The sequence below is a fragment of the Delphinapterus leucas genome, chromosome 11, assembly GCF_059928025.1.
Source record: "Delphinapterus leucas isolate spDelLeu-1000000601 "Yukka" chromosome 11, BTC_Dleu_Yukka2, whole genome shotgun sequence".
In the NCBI taxonomy this organism is placed as follows: Eukaryota; Metazoa; Chordata; class Mammalia; order Artiodactyla; family Monodontidae; genus Delphinapterus; species Delphinapterus leucas.
In genome coordinates this window covers 87,042,767-87,063,867 of record NC_143139.1, presented here as the reverse complement: position 1 = coordinate 87,063,867, position 21,101 = coordinate 87,042,767, and the positions used below count along the sequence as shown (strand labels likewise).

The 21,101-nt window shown below is 38.0% G+C and overlaps 1 protein-coding gene across 5 annotated transcripts in view; it reads right to left on the bottom strand.

The window, feature by feature from the left end:
• Window positions 1-21,101, bottom strand: part of RIC8B (RIC8 guanine nucleotide exchange factor B) — a 121,561-nt gene that overhangs the window by 72,563 nt on the left and 27,897 nt on the right. For all 5 annotated transcript variants that reach the window (XR_004024464.2, XR_002648314.3, XR_002648315.3 and 2 more), the window contains exon 3: window positions 5,873-6,481. Coding sequence is in view for 2 of the 5 variants with exons in the window: in XM_022600033.3 (XP_022455741.1) it covers window positions 5,873-6,481 (609 nt within the window). In the remaining 3 variants the exon portion in view is untranslated. The remainder of the gene's footprint in view (window positions 1-5,872; window positions 6,482-21,101) is intronic.

The following is a 21,101-nucleotide window of genomic DNA, read 5'->3' as shown; positions in this document are numbered from 1 at the left end:
ATTGGTTGTTCTGCTGGGTGACTTTAAACAATTTGAACTCTTTGATCTTTAGTGTCCTCATTTGTCAAATGAGATTAATACCCCTCCTATCTTATACAGATGCTTGAAAGAGTAAATATAATTGCTCTTTTTAAAACAATATACACAGTTTATACAACTGTCATTTACTTCTTCATGAGCTAAGTTGTTTTTTTTTTTTTTGCGGTACGCGGGCCTCTCACTGTTGTGGCCTCTCCCGTTGCGGAGCACAGGCTCTGGACGTGCAGGCTCAGCGGCCATGGCTCACGGGCCTAGCCGCTCTGCGGCATGTGGGATCTTCCCGGACCGGGACACGAACCAGTGTCCCCTGCATCAGCAGGCGGAGTCAACCACTGCACCACCAGGGAAGCCCATGAGCTTAGTTTTGATATCTTTAGGGCATCAACAGTCTCTCCTCTGTAATCCTACTATCTCCAAAGGTTGAGAAGGCAAAAAAATCCCTAAGACAGAGGAGGAAGAAAGAGAAAGAAAGCAGGCTTGTTGTTGACAGTAGAAATCAAAATGAGATAACACTAAAAGAGAGGTAAAAACTCATGAAACTCTTTGGGATCTCTGTTGGCGGGGGGGGGGGGGGGGGATCTTTTTATACAGGCTTTGTTTCTTATTCATAGATTCCACTGCTGTACTATTGCTTTCTTCTCCTGTGCAACCTGTGGAAGATTTTCACGTTTGTTTGGTAAAGGTATCAATATCCTCATACCTTTTTCATTCAACACTTCAACCAATCTAATCAATGCCTGAGAAAAAAGTCTGAAAGGAGAATACCTCACACCAATGAGTCCTAAAGTGGTTTTGTTATCCCAGGGTAGTTCTCATTACTTCAAGAAGGTTTAGGAAACTTGTCCTATGAAAATTCAATTTCAATTCTACACAAAGTGAAACACAAATACACACTCAACCACAAACGTACACATGCACTCTTACTTGGAAATACAGCTATACATCAGGTAGTATTTCACTCTATGTCTTACCCTAGCCATTTTGCAGTTATTTGTCCTACTAAATTGTGTATGTTCCTTACAGGCAAAGATTAAGTATTCCACCTCCACATCTTTTACATTTAACATGGTGCCGGGCATAAAGTAATAAATGCTTTTTTGAATTAACTTACAAAAGGAAATATAAATGTTATAAAATAGTGTGCTGTATCTCCAAAAAGGCTAGAATCTGCTCTCTAAACAACGTTATTAAATGTTTTAGGTTTCTAGAAAAATTAGTAGTTTTGAAAATTTAAAAGGTATCATAAACTTTCCCTCCTCCCTGTCACTTTGGCTATTTCTCTTATATACTTCCACTATACAGACAGCAAACTGTATCACATTTTATTTCTCATAAAACAAATATTCATTGAACACCTACTCTGTGCTAGGTATGTTGCTTAGCAGAAAGACTATGCCAGTGAGGTCAGACATACCCCCAAAGATCAAGAATATATGGCATTTGTAGCATCTGTGCACTTCTGAGTTGATTCTTTTTTATTTTCAAACATATAGAAAATATAGAGAAGAATAGTAAATAATGTGACAAACAGTTATATATCCTGTTTACATGTCTGTTTTTCCTATGAGACTGTTAGTTCTCTGAGGGCAGAGATGCTTTATATTGCATCTTGTGTGCCTAATACAGAACTCTGCACATATTGGGCACTCAATAATAAATGTTTGTTGAAAAAATGACTCAGTTAAAAAACATGGTACAGCGTGAAGCTTTATTTTTAATTAAATAATGTCAAGTCCTTTTTTCACACTTCCTTCAAAGTCTCTAAAATCATTATGGGGCTAATGTCTTCTGTTATGATGTGACTTTCCCAATTAACTCCTATAGACACTCACTGTCTTATCTCACTCAGATAGCATCCTTTGACTACTCAGATACTTGTACTACTTCTCTGTTTGCACTTGGCTGTCTGGCTCTAACATGTGTGTTGGTCCTTGTATTTTCTCATTACATTGCATTGATACCTAGGAAGCACTGCAGAAGGGAATGTGTGCTAAGTAAGGGATCTCTAGAATAACATGCTTTCCTCCATGAACAGGGAGATTTAGCAAAGTGCTGAAGCAAGAAGAAGACAAGACCATTCCCATTAACTTTTCTAGAACTGATTTTGGGTCCTATAAAAGGAATAATTTGACTTTTTTAAACATACTACCTTCAGGAAAGGGAGAGAAAGAGGGAGGAAGGCAGGGAGACAGACTGACAGAACACCACATGTGGAAATAAGGCCAGCTACATTTCCTAATGAATGGAAAGGAATCTCCGAATTAATCTGCTTGATGGCATTGGCTTCCAGGCAGGAATTTAACATTGAGGCATGAACCTAAAATGAACAAATCACACTAATTTGCTAAACCTCAAAAAAACCCTAATTTTCTGTTTTTTTGTAAATTGTAAATGAACAGTCATAAAAATACCTACTGAAACAGTTAAAACCAAAACCAAACAGCTGCATTTTCTGTGACAACTGAGTTGTAAAGTAGGTAAAGATTTTAAAAAGTGAAATGCCAGGGGTTTGAGAGGTGTAAACTAGCACTATTCTTCTGAAGGTCAGTTTGGTAATACATATAAATTTAAATACATATGATATACACAAAAAACCCTAAAGTTCTGAAAAACCCTTTGGCCCATGAATTTCAGGAATTTATCTACAAAGATTTTACAACAAGAAAATTTACCGTGTATTACTATGTAAAACAGCAAACAACTGCAAACAATACAAATCTTTACACATAGGGGATTTGTTAAAGGTTGATAGATCCTTATGAAGGAATACTCAAGTATTTTTATACATATACTTATGAGTATTCTTTCATAAAGATTTATTATCTTTACGAGAAGAAAGTGGTTGTTAAAAAATTTTTTTGGTTGCAGAACTCTTTTTATACCCCAAATGAAATCCAGTTACGACCTAAATTTAAAGAAAAACAACAGCAACAATCAAAGGTGCTGGGTTTTTTTGGCCACGCTGTGCAGCCTGTGGGGCATGTGCCATCTTAGTTCTCCTACCAGTGATCGAACCCCTACCCCCCTGGAGTGGGAGCGCAGAGTCTTAACCACTGGACAGCCAGGGAAGTCCCCAAAGGCGCTCTTTTTAAAGAAAGGGTGGGGAACTTGAAACACTGTCCCCTCATCCCCAGAGGTTACTCCTAGGAACATTAAGGCTTCAAGGAACACACTGTGCAATCCACTACTCTTCAAGAACATTTATTGTGGGAAAAAAAGCAAGATGATAAAATGACTGCATTTTTTGTAAAAAAAATAATATATATATTATCTTTGAATGGTAGGTTTATAGGTAATTTGTATTTTCTTATTGCTCGTTTGCTTTTTTCCCTTAGATCTGCAGTATTATTTAGCGTGTATTATTTTCATAAGGAAAATATTATTTTTAAATCTATATTTTAAAGTTGGATTCTTCTGTACAGTAAGCTTTCCATATCCCTTTATTTCAGCTGGTATTTTAAGGTATTAACAATTCTTTAGATGCTTGCTCAACTAGAGAAAGATGTCTTTTATCTGACAATCAAGGAGATATTAAAATTCAGGTAAATGGACCCTTACTGGCAAGTTTCTCTACATCCTTACTACAGATTTCCTTTATGCTAAGTTATGTATACCTCAGTAAAAAGTACTCTATGTTCTGATTTCTGTGTCTTTTCACATGCTGTTCAATTTCTGTGAAATGTTTTATACTCCCATTCAAATGGCCAAATCATTCTCAGTCTTCAGATCTCAGGAGAGACTTTCAGCGGTCTTCTCTAACTATACTAAGTATTCTCCATCATTGTACTGTTTCTCTCCTAGTACTTAACACAATTTAAATTATATATTTGTTTACTTATTACCTATATCACCAATAAAACTGAAGTCTGCAGAGACTATGTGTATTATTTGCCAATATATTACACAACGCCTAGCATAATACCTGGCAATTGTTCATAAATATTTGTTGACTGATTTACTAAATGCTTGCTAAAATTTGAATTTAGAGACTTATGGAGACTCAAGTGGTTTAAAATAAGCTTTCCCACACTCTTGCCTAAGTGGGTTGGCAAGGTCCTGTTTTCAATACTGTTCACAATTTCTGATAACTTCAATAATAGCCCAGAGTCATATTAACTAGGCACATTTTATAATGCTTGTATAAAGTGATCCATGACTCACGAGAGTTCTGTTGAGATGCCTGCTTCACGACTACTGATCCTTTATCGTGTATCTTTTGGAAAATAAACATTCTATAATACAGAATAAGTATTTGCCACTTCAACATTTTCTAAAGCTTCTTCCGGCCCTGCTATAAATTATAATTGAAGCACACTAATTAGGGCTAATCTCAATATACTGATATTTATTACATATCATTCCATACATATGCTGATGTGTGGCCACTGAACTATAAACCCTTTCTGTCAGGAATCTGAAGAGCAGAAGCTACTATTTGGGGCACAATTTAAATAACAGGGGCTCCAACAATGGCAAACCAACAGTCTCAGAAGAGCTCTTGCAACTAAATGGAGAACTTAAAAACACCAAAACAAACAGTGTAAGAAAAATAACCATAGAAGGTACCAAATAAGCATAGAGACATAACATTTTAAATACTTCCAAATATTTGGTTTCAAAGCATAAATGGAGCATGTGGGCTTTCCACATCTTTTTCTGCCAAGTCCCAGGAAAAACTGACCATACTACAGTCATCTAAAACAGCTGTTAGGACTAATCTTCAAATATTTGGTTTCAAAATATAGACCTATTTGCACTTTAAAACTCAGATGCCTGCATACTCCTACTATAGCACTGCACTGAGATAATCCTTTCAAAGTAGGCTGCTGGCAAAAACAGATCTTTATTCATGGTAAGAACTGCTTCAAATGGACACAGCAAAATGTTAGCCTAAGTCCTAAAGTCAATTGTCAGAAAAGATAATTTGCTCTGGCACCAAAATACTTTTCTTTTCTTTCTTTTTTAAGGCAGAGACTAAATTTTATGAGTTATTTAAGGTTAAAGAGAGAGGGTAAATGTGAAATGTTAAGATTCTAGAAGCAAGGGAAAAAGTTTATGTCCAGTTTACTTAAAATTATTGACTTCCTTAAACTAAGCTTCTTGTTTAGCATATTGTTCTTGTGGGTACTCAAATTTAAACTATCAAATCTGCCTCACTTTGGGTTGCTAGAAGGTCCAAGCCACAGAGAAGGATCTTAGTCTAGCAATAAGTCAAGTGGTTTAAAATAAACTTTCCCATATTCTGGTATAATTATACTTGTTTTCTAGGACTCTGTTATAAGCATGGCTATCTAGTTGTCCTACACTTCTGATAGTTATCTAACACTACAGAGTAACGGGTTAGGAGACTAGGATGATAGGTGATAAACACAGTGTCTTTTACTCTACTGAGCAGACATCAATTCTGATTGATCAATTTCAACTTGCCTGAATATCTGTATGTTTCTTTAAGACTGCAGGCAATGAAAATGCCTATACCTTTATGAATCACATTGTTTTGTTTCCCTTTAAATCCATCATTTAAACCTTGTTCCTGAAAGAGGCACTTAAAAAAAAAAGATACATGATAGTACAACTCAGAAAAGGAACTGTATTTGGCATCTTACAAAACAGTGGTCAATCTTCACCCTATTCTTCTGATAAGTGTTACACAAATGGGAAGAATAAGAGTTATAATGGTTAAGAAATGTATCTTGAGTCATTTAACTGATTAATGAGGGAATTGGAAACTTTTTCCATTTCCCTACTTAGCATTCGTCTCTGGCAGGCAGCTCTAAGGACACCACAAACCAATGAAATTCCAAGTAGATAAGAATATTCTTCTCAACCTTACCTCTTTATGCACCTTCCAACTGTCTACCGTCACATTGAAGAGAGCTTTGAGGGCCTCAATGGCACAGTCTGTCTCCTGAGGTGAGAGAGGAGGTCCATTACGGTCTATGGCCGATTCATATTCATCGGTCCACTTGATGCTAAAGGCACTTTCCAAGATCTGGGTTAGCAGCGGTAGTCCTTGGAGCTCATAGCGCAATTGTGACCTGATGTCGGTGTGCAAAAGTGACAGGACGAAGAGCAAGCGCAAGTCAAAGCACTTAATGTCATTGATAAACTTTCGGTCCTTGCACTTTCTCAGGAGGTTACAGAGCTTTGCAGCAAGGTTAAGTTCCAGGCTGAGCTGCTGTGCCATCTGACTGTTGAACACTATGTTACAAAGACATTTTAATGACTCCACAATAACTGGGAACTCTGACACCTTCTCCAAAGAATCATCCGACTCATTTAGCTTGGCTAGTCGCAGCAGTATCTGCATATTTTCCTTAGTTGTTACAGGAACTAAAACCTTTTTGTCTCTGGAGAGAATGCGGAGAACTTCAAGGCAGGACACTTGACATGTTGTTGGGATGTCCTTTAAAAGGACTTTAAATATGCCTTCACAGAGTTTCTGGAAAACAAGAATGAGTATGAAAAAATCATTATTTGGCTTAAGTGATTTAAAACAGAATGTTTCTCTATCAATGTATTTGACTGCAGTTCAAGATCTGGCTAGAAAAGGTTTTTACTTTTTTAAAGTCACAGAATGTTAGAACTGAAAGAGACCTTATATTTGGTGTACTTCTTTTACTTTACAGATATGGAAATTGAGGGCCAGAAAGGTTAAGTTACTTGTATGGGGCCAGAGTGAATTAGTGGGGTTGCAAAAGATAGAGTATAGGTTTCCTAATTTCCAGCCCAATATTCTTTCTATAAAATCACTTATTCTCTTTTAAACTGACTAGTTTCAAATGTCTTATATGGCTTTGTTCTCAATGAATTTTTAACATCAGACTACACATACTATCAGGATAGAAGGTAATCATCCGAATCATAGCTGTTTCCTTCCTGGAAATAAAGATTAGTGCCTTGAGAATTGGTTCACAATTGGCTACAAGTATAGGCTCTCATAAAAAGACTTAAAGAAGTCTGCATTTCTGCCCAGTTTCAGCTGTGATATTTCTTCTGAGTAGTACTACTGCAGTAGTCCCATGTTTTATAAACCTTAGAACTCTCTTTAGCTAACGTGTAATAACATTTAATCATCAAATGACCCCAGAGATCTTTTGCTGACAACACTGATTAAAATTATTCCAAGTGTTGGGTTCCAAAGAGGGCTCAGCTAGCACATATGATGCCTTTGAGTCAACTGCAAAAAGGTGCCCCTCTCCAGGCTAACTGCAAAAAATGTTCCTACTGGGTGGACAAATTACAAAACAGCCCTCTTCCTCTGGGCAGCCCTGTGCCAGGACACATGGCTTGGGAAGCTCAGAGTGTGGGCAGGATCTTTCTTCTCTTGGTGTAGGGCACAGATTACACAAATATATGCAGTAGTCCTGGTTCCAAATTTTGCTACCACTATCTCAGAAACAACTCTTTATTTGGACCCAAAGTGTACTCTATCTTGAATTTTTTGAAAAATAGTTATTTCTGTCATTGCCAAATTTAAGAACCATTGATAATTCTCTCAAAATTCAATGTCCAGCTTTCTTCTCCATAAACTGCAGATCTGGGTCTCTGAAGCTCAAACCTTATATGTGCAGCAAGCAGATATAACCATTCCACTGCTGACCATTTCTATACCCGTTACATTTTATAAAAATAACAGCAACAACCATGACCAATACAAGGTTTTACAAAGTTTCTATTAACCTATCATCAGACTTTAACTTTTTTAAAAAGAGGCTATCTGTGGGTCAAGCATTATGATCTTGGCAGGAATCCTAGGCCATGTGCATCTTCTCAGTGCATCTGAGTCAAACAGCTATGGAAATGTCAATTTTATTTTTTTATAAATTTATTTATTTTATTTATTTAGTTTTGGCTGCATTGGGTCTTCATTGCTGTGCACGGGCTTTCTCTAGGTGCGGCGAGCAGGGGCTATTCTTCGTTGTGGTACACGGGCTTCTCATTGCGGTGACTTCTCTTGTTGCACAGCACAGGCTCTAGGCATGCAGGCTTCAGTAGTTGTGGCATGCAGGCTCAGTAGTTGTGGCACGTGGGCTCTAGAGTACAGGCTCAGTAGTTGTGGTGCACGGACTTAGTTGCTCCACGGCATGTGGGATCTTCCTGAACCAGGGCTCGAACCCATGTCCCCTGCATTGGCAGGCGGATTCTTAACCACTGCGCCACCAGGGAAACCCGGAAATGTCCATTTTAAATGTACTATGCTCTCTAGATGGAGGTGGGAAGGAAATTAACCTAACAAGCTAAAAAAAACTCCATTCCTGGGACTTCCCTGGTGGTCCAGTGGTTAAGACTCTGTGCTTCCAATGCAGGGGGCCTGGGTTCGATCCCTGGTCAGGGAACTAGATCTTGCAGGGCACAACTAAGGCTCGGGGCAGCCCCCCCCCCCCAAAAAAAAGGCACTCTATCCTTTAACATACCTGATAACTGGAAGGGACTTCCATTTAATGTTTTAATATCATTGTTAAAGCATTTTTTTCATGAATGCAGTTTTGTGGTGGAGGAAGGTATAATGTGCCTATTATTAAAAATATAAAAAATGGGAAATTTTCTCCAATTTCAGATCTTTCACACCCAAGACAAAAAAAAAGTACCTTCTACATACTATTTCCTATGTGGTATATTCCTGGGTGGTGGAGTTAAATAACCTCTGCTCCCATACAATTTTACCCAAGAGGGAAATTATCTACATTCCTAGTTAAGAAATACATAATAAATATGATATTATAAAATACTATATATGTGAATTTGGAGTTCTACATATCTAATAAAACACAGAAATCTTTTTTTTTTTTTTTTTTGCGGTACGCGGGCCTCTCACTGTTGTGGCCTCTCCGGTTGCGGAGCACAGGCTCCGGACGCACAGGCTCAGCGGCCATGGCTCATGGGCCCAGCCGCTCCACGGCACCTGGGATCTTCCCGGACCGGGGCACGAACCCGTGTCCCCTGCATCGGCAGGCGGACCCTCAACCACTGCACCACCAGGGAAGCCCCTAAAACACAGAAATCTTTAGCTCTTTTCTTTCTAAACCAAAAACAAGAGCAACAATAAAATCCAAAAACAAAAAAAATCTGTGGGTAATATGGCTTCTTTCTTCCTCCACCTTCAGACTCAAGAAAGAAAAAAAGCAAAATATGAATACAAACTGGCATAGCCAAGGCTATTAGCCAAGTGGACTGTTAAACTCTGGGACATAAGAAGCTACATAAAAGAAATTAGAGAGGCCTATAAAATTTATAGTTAAAAATTGCCTCATCTAAAGGCTTGTAGGAGATCAGCAACCGAGACTGTTTTAAGCACAGTTTTCAATCATAGTTGTTTTAAACTCATCATAGTTGATGTCATTTCTCATCACAGACTTGCCCCACATGACAACAGTTAGGTAGCTTTTTGCTGTAATGTCCCTTGAAAAGTAATGCCACTTCTTGGACAATGACCCCTCCCTTTTTTGTATTACAACTTTAAAAAAATCAGACATAAAAATATAACAAAGGAATAGTTAACAGACACACTCATCGCTATACTCCATACGATCATTTCTATTCAGAGAATATTACAAGGAACAAATAAACCACGTACCACATCTGGATGAATCAGAAAGTTTTGCTTTGCATATGAACACCAAGCAAGACGAGGTAGCATTCTTTATGATTGCTCCATCTGTTGAGTGCGTGTGCGACTTCTATGTTTCAAAGGTGCTCCTGTTTCACCTTTATTTTGCCCTAATGTTATTTTCCTGTGCTATAACCTTTTTTCAGTTGATTTTACTCTTCCTAAAACATGCTCTGTTCTCTTCAAACACTTTCCATAGCTCCCTGTTGCCCACAGAATGCAGCTGAAATAAGCTCAGTGCCCCCTTTCCTACTGCTGTCTCCGTCACACACATACCCTCCTTCTCCTTTCTTTTCCAAGTGCTCCAAAGGGACTCCCAATCCCCTGACCATATGTCCTGAACCTTTCTCCTTCCATTCTCTCAGCATGGTCTACCCTGTCCCCATTTCCACCAGTCAGGACCCCACTCTTTTTCTAAGGTTTAATTTGAGGACTAAGGGGTCTAGAAGACTCCGCAGCCACTCTCTCCTTTGCTTTCTTTCTATATAGCACTTAGTTCCAACAAGCAGTTAGTTCCTTTTTACAGAGTGAGCTGTTGGGGCATCTCACTCCTTTTCCAGGCTCCTTGAGAACAGAGGCTATGTTTCATCTGTATCCCAGTGGCTGGCCCAGGTGTGCTACAGCTGTTTTTAAGTGCAAGATAACCACAAACTCCCAAAGATTACCAGCTTTAAAGTCTACCACCTGACTCTCCAGCCCCTTCCAAAGAATAACTCCTTTGTATTCCACCACCAGCCACCTCTCACTATCAAGTCTTCTCTTCCTCATTTTGCAAGTACAATAACTCATCATTACATAACATTTTAAGTGCAAACTGTTTTCATTTACTTTCAAAGTATTTATTTATACAAACTTGTTATCATTGTTCAACTGATATATTTTTAAATCTGAAACTATTTTGGTATCTTAGATAACCATGAAACACATAATTTTTTTTTTCATTAGAATGGATGGAAATACCTTCTGAGTTAAAAACTTTTCCCTTAGAGGTAGGTTTTCAGGAATGAACTAAAGTCATAAAGCAAAGCTTAGGTGTGCTTACGAAGTATAATTACTTCAGAGAGGCTGAGGAAAAGCCCTTTTAAAATGCTCGTTAGCTTAGGAGCCATGGCTATTTCCAAAAAGTTAGACTGCAAGACCCAGCAGCAGAGACTCAAGATTGAGATTCTCAATGTTAATACCAGGTATTGTCAAAAATTTTTGGTAGTTTCGGGCTTCCCTGGTGGCGCAGTGGTTGAGAGTCCGCCTGCCAATGCAGGGGACACGGGTTCGTGCCCGGTTCCGGGAAGACCCCACGTGCCATGGAGCGGCTGGGCCCGTGAGCCATGGCTGCTGGGCCTGCGCGTCCAGAGCCTGTGCTCCGCAGCGGGAGAGGCCACAGCAGTGAAAGGCCCGCGTACCGCAAAAAAAAAAAAAATTTTGGTAGTTTGCTCCGGAATGGAAACCCTAGAGTATACTACAGTAATGGTTCTCAAACTTCAGCATGCATGATAAAGGATTACTTGTTGTTGTTGTTAATTTTATTGAAGTACAGTTGATTTACAGTGTTAATTTCTGCTGTACAGCAAAGTGATTCAGTTATATATATATACATATATACATATATATATGTATATATATATTCTTTTTCATATTCTCTTCCATTACGGTTATCACAGGATACTGAACATAGGTCTCTGCGTCATACAACAGACCTTGTTGTTTATCCATCCTGTATATAATAGTTTGTCTGCTAATCTCAAGTTCTCAATCCTTCCCTCCCCACCACCCTCCCCCTTGGCAACCACAGTCTGTCCTCTGTGTCTGTGAGTCTGTTTCTGTTTCGTAGATATGTTCTTTTGTGTCGTACTTTAGATTCCACATGTAAGTGATGTCATATGGTATTTGTCATTTTCTTTCTGATTTACTTCACTTAGTATGATAATCTTTAGGTGAGGATTTTTGAAACACAGATTGTTGTACTCACCCCTCCAGAGTTTCTGATTCAGTGGGTCTGGAGTGAGGCCAGAATTGGGACTTTTAACAAGTTCCCAGTTGATGCTGTCACTGCTGGTTCAGGAGCCACACTCTGAAAACCACTAAACTACAACCAACAATGGACTGACATAACTTGGATGTTCGGGGCCAGGGGTTAACTGACAGTAGCTGACCAGATAAGCACATAAAAGTAGGCAGAGCTGAAAGCCATTAACACAAATACCTTAACTTCTCCTCAACTGTCCTAAAGATGTATAAGAGTGGCAGGAATAGGAATGGGATGTCATTATCTGGTCACATTACCTCTCTTAAATGTTAAAAATCACTAGAGGTGTGAAGTGTATTACTTAAGATCAGTGGTCCTGGGCCTAAAACTTGTTCAACTTACCATGGATTCTAGAACCAGAACAGTGTTGTGATTAAGACCAGGTGTTCTGGATTTAAATTTCTTGTGTTCAAAGGCTGGCTCTTCTACTGTCTTCTAATGGTGTGACCTTGGCAAGTTACTGACTTCTCTGGGTCTCACCTACTTTAAGACTTAAATGACATCACACATGTATAGTACTTACAACAGTGCCCGGAATGTGTTAAGTGCTCAGTACTGGTTATCATTTATATATTATTATAAGGTAAAAATCTCAAAGTCCTCAGTTTAGCTTTTAAGATCCTCCACCCTGCTTTTTGAGTTTTCTTTTTCATATTATTCTCCGATCAAACCCTCCTCTCTAGTTGTATTCCTTTCGAATTATCTCATATAGAGCTTTTTTGCTTTCTTACCATCTCCCCTCTACCTGCATGAGTCTTTCTCCCTCTTTGACTATTTAAGTTTTAACCATTCTCCAAAGCTAAGCTTAAAATTAACTTTTGATATAAAGCTCTTCCTAACCACTTCAGCCCCCAACATTCTTCCCCTCCAAGGAACACCCAAACCAAAATTTGTAGCAATCGTTGGTGCTTAGTACATTCTTCCTGTTTTCTTTTTATGAGTTTGCCTCAACTACTAAAAGCTCTCTGAAGGTGGAAAGCACATCTTTCTTTTATGAGAGAAGAAAATGTACTATAGTGGCTTCTGAATCAGAAAAACCTGGTTTGAATTCCCAGCTTCACCACTGTGTGATTCAGACGTTATTTTACTTCTCTGAGTCTCACTTTCTCACTTGTAAAATGGGAATAATATCACTTACTTCTCAGAGGGCTGTTGTGAAATAGACTCTGGGATGTAATAAGCACTCTTTGAATTGTGACTATTATTGTTTTATTTCTTCATAATCCTTGTAGCCCTCAGCAGAGAAATTAGAACACAGTAAGCACCCAAAATATAAACTGACTGTACTAAGAAGTTCCCTGAATTTAAAGCATTAGTAGAAGTCTATTAATGTTGTCTTGACACTTCTCCTTTCTAAGAAGGAAAGAGAGAAGTAGTAAAGGCTATTCTTGTGATTGTACTGGTAGGATGGTTTGCCCCATGGCATAAAATAGTCTTTTCATACAAGCAGCAGAAATTATTTGTCTTCATATAAAGTTCTTTTTTCTGAAGAGTTTAAATTACTTAAATATATATGTTCTTTAAAATGTAAAATGCATCAAACTACTGAAGAAAATAGAAAAAGCATTCATAATTATACTACCTAGTATATTTTATATGCAGCTGACAGAAGGATTTATCCTTAGTCAATCTATTTGAGTATCAGTAACATGCATATTACTTCAGCCTACACAGTCACAATCATCATGTGTATATAATCTTGTTTTCAGTCTTAAATTTAATTTTTAATGTAATTATAAGCATTTTCCACATTGCTATAGAGCCCTTATAAACATAATTTTAACTTGATGCAATATTAAATACGACTCCTGCTCTCAATAAGTCTTTAGCATGAAATACAGCAGAGTTCAGAAAAAGCAGTGGACTTAGCAACAGAAGGGATGACCTCCTAATTTTAATAACCATAGTAATATTATTTGCTTATGTGCTTTATAGTTTACAAAAAAACTTTCATATATGTTCCTCAATCTAAGGAATGCTTACTGAACATTTACTATATGATTCTTTAAATGGCTGCCTAAGGACACAACTAAGAAGTAGAAGGCCAGGACTCAACTGAGATCATGACTCCAGTATGATTTCCACTGTAAGTCCATGATCATAATATAGCTGTCTCTCATTTGTTAACTGTGACCTTCAGCATGTCACTTTATTAGGTTTTCTTCTTCCTCTATAACACGCATTAAAACTCTTTAAGGCAATCTTCTTCCAGCTCCAGAATGGTAGGCTTTTCACGATGAATCTGTAAAACTAGGATTAGCTTTCGCTTTAACTATGAAACAAGCAAAAACATGCTATGATGTGTATGTGAGGATTCAAATGATCTATCATGATTTATATATTGTCCTAAAAGTATATAATTGATGTATAGAAATAGTATTGATTTCTAAAAATATTTATAAAAAGAGAAAAGTCATTTTTGTTTTGTTTTGTTTTTTTCCCATATTTTATTGATTTGAGTCCTCTCCCTCTTTTTCTTGATGAGTCTGGCTAATGGTTTATCAATTTTGTTTATCTTCTCAAAGAACCAGCTTTTAGTTTTATTGATCTTTTCTATTGTTTTCTTTGTTTCTATTTCATTTATTTCTGCTCTGATCTTTATGATTTCTTTCCTTCTGCTAACTTTGGGTTTCGTTTGTTCTTCTTTCTATAGTTCCTTTAGGTGTAAGGTTAGATTATTTATTTGAGATTTTTCTTGTTTCTTGAGGTAGGCTTGTATAGCTATAAACTTCCCTCTTAGAACTGCTTTTGCTGCATCCCATAGGTTTTGGATTGTCGTGTTTTCATTGTCATTTGTCTAGATATTTTGTGATTTCCTCTTTGATTTCTTCAGTGATCTCTTGGTTATTTAGTAACGTATTGTTTAGCCTCCATGAGTTCGTGTTTTTTACGTTTTTTCCCCTGTAATTCATTTCTAAATTCATAGCTTTGTGGTCAGAAAAGATGCTTGATCTGATTTCAATTTTCTTAACTTTACCAAGGCTTGATTTGTGACCCAAGATGTGATCTATCCTGGAGAATGTTCCGTGTGCACTTGAGAAGGAAGTGTAATCTGCCGTTTTTGGATGGAATATCCTATAAATATCAATTAAATCTATCTGGTCTATTGTGTCATTTAAATCTTCTGTTTCCTTATTTATTTTCATTTTGGATGATCTGTCCATTGGTGTAAGTGAGGTGTTAAAGTCCCGCACTATTACTGCGTTACTGTCGATTTCCTCTTTTACAGCTGTTAGCAGTTGCCTTTTGTATTGAGGTGCTCCTATGTTGGGTGCATATATATTTATAATTGTTACATCTTTTTCTTGGATTGATCCCTTGATCATTATGTAGTGTCCTTCCTTGTCTCTTGTAACATTCTTTATTTTAAAGTCTATTTTATCTGATATGAGTATTGTGACTCCAGCTTTCTTTTGATTTCCATTTGCATGGAATATCTTTTTCCATCCCCTCACTTTCAGTCTGTATGTGTCCCTAGGTCTGAAGTGGGTCTCTTGTAGACAGCATATATATATGGGTCTTGTTTCTGTACCCATTCAGCAAGCCTGTGTCTTTTGGTTGGAGCATTTAATCCATTCACATTTAAGGTAATTATTGATATGTATGTTCCTATTACCATTTTCTTTTTTTTTGCAGTACACAGGCCTCTCACTGTTGTGGCCTCTCCCGTTGCAGAGCACAGGCTCTGGACGCGCAGGCTTAGCGGCCATGGCTCACGGGCCTAGCTGCTCTGCGGCATGTGGGATCTTCCCGGACCGGGGCACAAACACGTGTCCCCTGCATCGGCAGGTGGACTCTCAACTACTGTGCCACCAGGGAAGCCCCCTATTACCATTTTCTTAATTGTTTGGGGCTTGTTTTTGTAGGTCCTTTTCTTCTCTTCTGTTTCCCACTTAGAAAAGTTCCTTTAGCATATGTTGTAGAGCTGGTTTGGTGGTGCTGAATTCTCTTAGCTTTTGCTTGTCTGTAAAGCTTTTGATTTCTCCATCAAATCTGAATGAGATCCTTGCTGGGTAGAGTAATCTTGGGTGTAATTTCTTCCCTTTTATCACTTTAAGTATATCATGCCACTCCCTTCTGGCTTGTAGAGTTTCTGCTGAGAAATCAGCTGTTAACTTTATGGGAGTTCCCTTGTATGTTATTTGTCATTTTTCCCTTGCTGCTCTCAAGAATTTTTCTTTGTCTTTAATTTTTGTCAGTTTGATTACTATGTGTCACGGTGTGTTTCTCCTTGGGTTTATCCTGTATGGGACTTGCTGTGCTTCCTGGACTTGGGTGGCTATTTCCTTTCCCATATTAGGGAAGTTTTCAACTATAATCTCTTCAAATATTTTCTCGGGTCCTTTCTCTGTCTCTTCTCCTTCTGGGACCCCTATAATGCGAATGTTGTTGCGTTTAATGTTGTCCCAGAGGTCTCTTAGGCTGTCTTCATTTCTTTTCATTCTTTTTTCTTTATTCTGTTCTGCAGCAGTGAATTCCACCATTCTGTCTTCCAGGTCACTTATCCGTTCTTCTGCCTCAGTTTTTCTGATATTGATTCCTTCTAGTGTATTTTTCATTTCAGTTACTGTATTGTTCATCTCTGTTTGTTTGTTCTTTAATTCTTCTAGGTCTTTGTTAAACTTTTATTGCATCTTCTCAATCTCTGCCTCCATTGTTTTTCCGAGGTTGTGGATCATCTTCGTTCTCATTATTCTGAATTCTTTTTCTGGAAGGTTGCCTACCTCCACTTCATTTAGTTGTTTTTCTGGGGTTTTCTCTTGTTCCTTCATCTGGTACATAGCCCTCTGCCTTTTCATCTTGTCTACCTTTCCGTGAATGTGGTTTTTGTTCCACAGGCTGCAGGACTGTAGTTCTCCTTGCTTCTGCTGTCTGCCCTCTGGTGGATGAGGCTATCTAACAGGCTTGTGCAGGTTTCCTCGAAAGCCAAGTTTTACAAAGAAAATGTCTTTGCTTATAATACAGACATAGTTAGTCTACTGTACTCTGGCAACCAAAAGTTAGAAAACACCTTTAAAAAATAATTAATTAATTTTTGGCTGCGTTGGGTCTTCGTTGCTGTGTGTGGGCTTTCTCTAGTTGTGGCCAGCAGGGGCTACTCTTTGTTGTGGTGTGTGGGCTTCTCATTGCGGTGGCTCCTCTTGTTGCGGAGCACAGGCTCTAGGTGCACGGGCTTCAGTAGCTGTGGCGTATGGGCTTAGTTGCTCCGCGGCCTGTGGGATCTTCCAGGACCAGGGCTTAAACCTGTGTCCCGTGCATTGGCAGGCAGATTCTTAACCACTGTGCCACCAGGGAAGTTCCCAGAAAACACTTTTGAGATGAGTACTACTGAAAAGTATCTGCAGATTGGTGCCAGTTCACATACTGTTTGTTCCCGGACCATGCTGAGATAGGTTCGTAAGTTGAGATAGGTGTAAAAAGTTGAAAGTATGTATTCAGAAACCTTTATAGTGATTTGACTTTGCTATGACATCCAAGGATGTGATTATTTCTTTAATGATTCATTTTCATTGTATTTTTAAAAGTACTGGTCTAACACAAATTAGGGAAAAATTAACAAACAAACAAAAAACTTGGTCCTTCATCACAAATAATGTGAGAAGCACTGTTCTAGCGAATGCATTTTATCCTGTATAAGTTTTCTTCTAGTATATAATCAAGGCAGAAAAACTAACTAAGATCCCAGACTAATGAGGAAATAATATAAAGCCTCATAAATATACTTCCTAAGAGTTTGTTTAATTGTTAGGCATTGTGGTGAAAAGTGATAGATGTTCATCAAAATCCATTCTCCCTTTCTTAAACAGTAACAGAACTGTGGCAAGTCTCACAGCTGCCTAGCTACAGCACGCTCCTCAGCTCTTCTTCATGACCATATGACTGAGCTCTTGCCAGAATGTGTGTGGACACATTGTATGCCCTTTTCAGGTTTGTGTCATTAAGACAGCGGGCATGCCTTCTCCCTTTTCTTGTCCCCTTCTGCAGCCCAGAACCTGGAACTGGCAGCCCCAATACAGGCTAGAACAACGCTGAAGGGCAAAGAATGACTTGACAAACTTGTAAAGAAACTGGGTCACTGAATAAACTCATGGAGCAGAGCTACTCATCTACATGGTTGATCACCTCAGGACTGTTACTTGGAAAGGTAATAAACACCTACAGTCCTTAAATCACTTCTTTCTTGGGGTCCCTTTGTTGCAACAACTTAGCTTTAAATTTAAATAAGAATGCACTTTTGAAATATGCCCCATCGATGCCCCATCCAGAACCTCTTATACCATCATTCCATAAGTAACAGAAATTATATTTTGCCTCAATGATTAAGCAACTACTCTCTATATCTAATACCAAGAGTTAGACCAACTTGGCCTGGTCATGCCAAGTTGTTCATTTGCTCATTGTTCAGTTGTTCATCTATTCGCTCATTAAGAACTCACCAAGTGTCTATTTAATAAAGCCAAGATAAAATGGGTATGATAGTATCTACTTCATAGGATTGTTGGGGGAATTAAATGAGATAATGTGTATGTGCTACCTTAGAATAAAATAAATACTAAATAAATTTACGTGCACATACATTGTAACTACAATGTAGGTGCTATATATATAGTATTACCATACACTTTAGTAAGAGGCTACGTGGTATAATAGAGAATATGAGTTGCCAAGTGAGACAGACTTCACTTTGCTATTTATTACCTGTGAGATCTGGGCAAGTTATTTGTTTTTTCTGAGCATAAGGTTTGTTACGTGTGAAATGGGATAATACCCTATGTGTTACAGTGTTGTTTATTAAATGAGAGGATGGTACACAGTAACAGGCAAAACTGTACATTTCTAAGAACAAGACCTCTAATTAAACATCTCAGCCAATAGCAGTGTCTTGAAAGAGGCTTGTTTTCTAATTGAAATAATAAGCCTACATGTACATTTGACATCTAGTTCTCTCTCCAACAACAGTGCTTACCAAAAGGATTTAATGTACAGAGGTTTTCAAAAATCTTTATTATTAGTTGGTGAAATTCAGGTAAAGATTCATAAATTAACTTAGAATAAAAATGGGCCAATGACTAGGGACTTCCCTGGTGGACCAATGGTAAAGAATCCACCTTCCAGTGTAAGGGACGCAGGTTCGATCCCTGGTCAGGGAACTAAGATCCCACATGCCACGGGACAACTAAGCCCGCGTGCCACAACTACTGAGCTCGTGTGCCTCAATGAAGAGAGCCCATGTGCCGCAAACTACAGAGCCCATGCGCCCTGGAGCCCACGCACCACAACTAGAGAGAAGCTCTCATGCTTCAATGAAGACCCTGCGTGCCGCAAGTAAGACCTGAGCCGCAACTAAGACCTGATGCAGCCAAAAACAAAAACAACAAAAAAAAGGGCCAATGACTGAACAACCAAATAAAAAATGAAACAACAGTGAACAGAGAAAGTGAACACTGCAAAAGACAAGGGCTAAACTAGTGTCTGTTTTATTCGTAAGAAACAGGAAAATGCAATAGCTTTCTAGTTCAAATTGGAAAGAGGGGCAGAGTACACACATAGCACAGGCAGTGAGTTCAACTTGGCAGTAACCCTACCATAACTACAGGCCAGAAAAGAGTCAAAGAGCCAAGAAAAAAAATGAGTGTAATTTCCAGAATCAGAATATTAAGAGTTATAAAGGGATGTAATGACTACTTAATATCAACAAACACTAGCAGTGCAAAAGGTTCTACTAAAAAAATGGGTTTTGTGAGAGAATAAGTCTGGGAAACTTATAAGACTTATTAAAATATTAAAGATTCTCAGATGAACTATGAAAAAGAAACCTGTTTAACTTTTAAAAGCTGATATTCCCTTTATTTATTTGAATCCTTTCAGAAAACAATACCTAATAACATACACAGCATTAGGGGATATTTATTTTATAGATATGAAAACTAACTACCATGGAGGCTAAATGATTTGCTTAAGGTAGCATGGAAAGCTACAATTGGAAAGGGGACTAAGATTATTATTTGACTCCCAGTCCTACTCTCTTTTCATTGTACTGATATCTGGTGATGAAATAAATAAAAAACGAGTATTCCAACATTCAAAGCAATTCTGGGATAAGCTAGGTCTGTGAAAGGAATTACTGAGGACTGATTTTTTTCTCCTTAAATAAACAGACTTAAGTCCTTAAACATGGTCCTACTTCTTCTTATTATTATTTAATGTTTCTGTTCTTCTATTGTAGAGGGAGTGAAATACCTATCCTTAGAGTCTACCACTTTCTCTTTAGTAAGAATGGATTCCCCATCCCACCCCTACTTTGTTGTCCATTATGTCTACAAGGTTAGCCACATGCTTGATTCAGGCTCTCACTGCAATCAACCAGTGCTCCTATAGTGATGGGATAAGGACCCTGCTCTTAAAATAGGAACATCCGGGAGATATGGCACAGTGCCAGGTATACTTAAAGTCACAGGACAATCCTGTGCATCCTCTTTAACCACTGTTTTATGGAAAGATTTATCAAAGGTGGGGGTGGGGAAGTTTCTACATAAAAATAAACAAATGTGTTAAAACTCACAATACAAAAAGTCACATGAATTTTTAAGATAAAAATTCAAATGTGAAAGCAATTTTACAGTTAAGGCAGGATCCCTTGAATGATGCCTCCCTGGCTTCTCAAGGTTATGCCTACATTCTTCTCTGATAGATGTCACTGGATATATAGTCCACATGGATCTAATTTTAGTTCTTAACTGGAGCTGAAGGTCAACCACCTAAATCTGATAGTTCTAAACTTTTGCCCTCTGCGTACAGCAATATTGAGTGTGCGCGCGTGCACACTCGCACAAGACAGAAAAAGACAGAGGTATTAAATTCTAAAATAAACTTACTATAATCAACAGTTAGAACAATGCTATGAGTTCCAGAAGACAGACCTATCAAAAAAATTGTATTTTACAAAAATGTTAAACAATTAATGACTTACTGCCAGGATCTACAATGCGCTTTTAAGAAAGGTTAGAGAGGATTCTGGAGGTCAAATTTAGAATTTCTTTATAAAAATCTAATGATGAGATTTTCTAAATGAATATTCATGCAGCTGGTTTCATTTATATTTAGTTTAATATTATATCTATACACTTTGGGGTTTTTATTCCTACTTGTAGTATGGGAGGCAACAGTAATTGTCCCTTTTTATTTAATGAATACTGTCCTTGTGAATGGGGTTTTTATCTCACTTCCTAAATTTCACCTTTAGCTCCCCTTCTTGCACATGTACATTTTTTTCAGTAATACAATCCTTCTGGCTATGTTCTATATCATGGTGATCCTGCCAAAAGACTGAAAAGAGAGTTCAGAGTAACAACAATTATGTAAGTTTGGCTCAAGTTTCTTTGCTAATTAGCAATCCTGAGAAAGACATGATGCATCATCAAGAGTTCA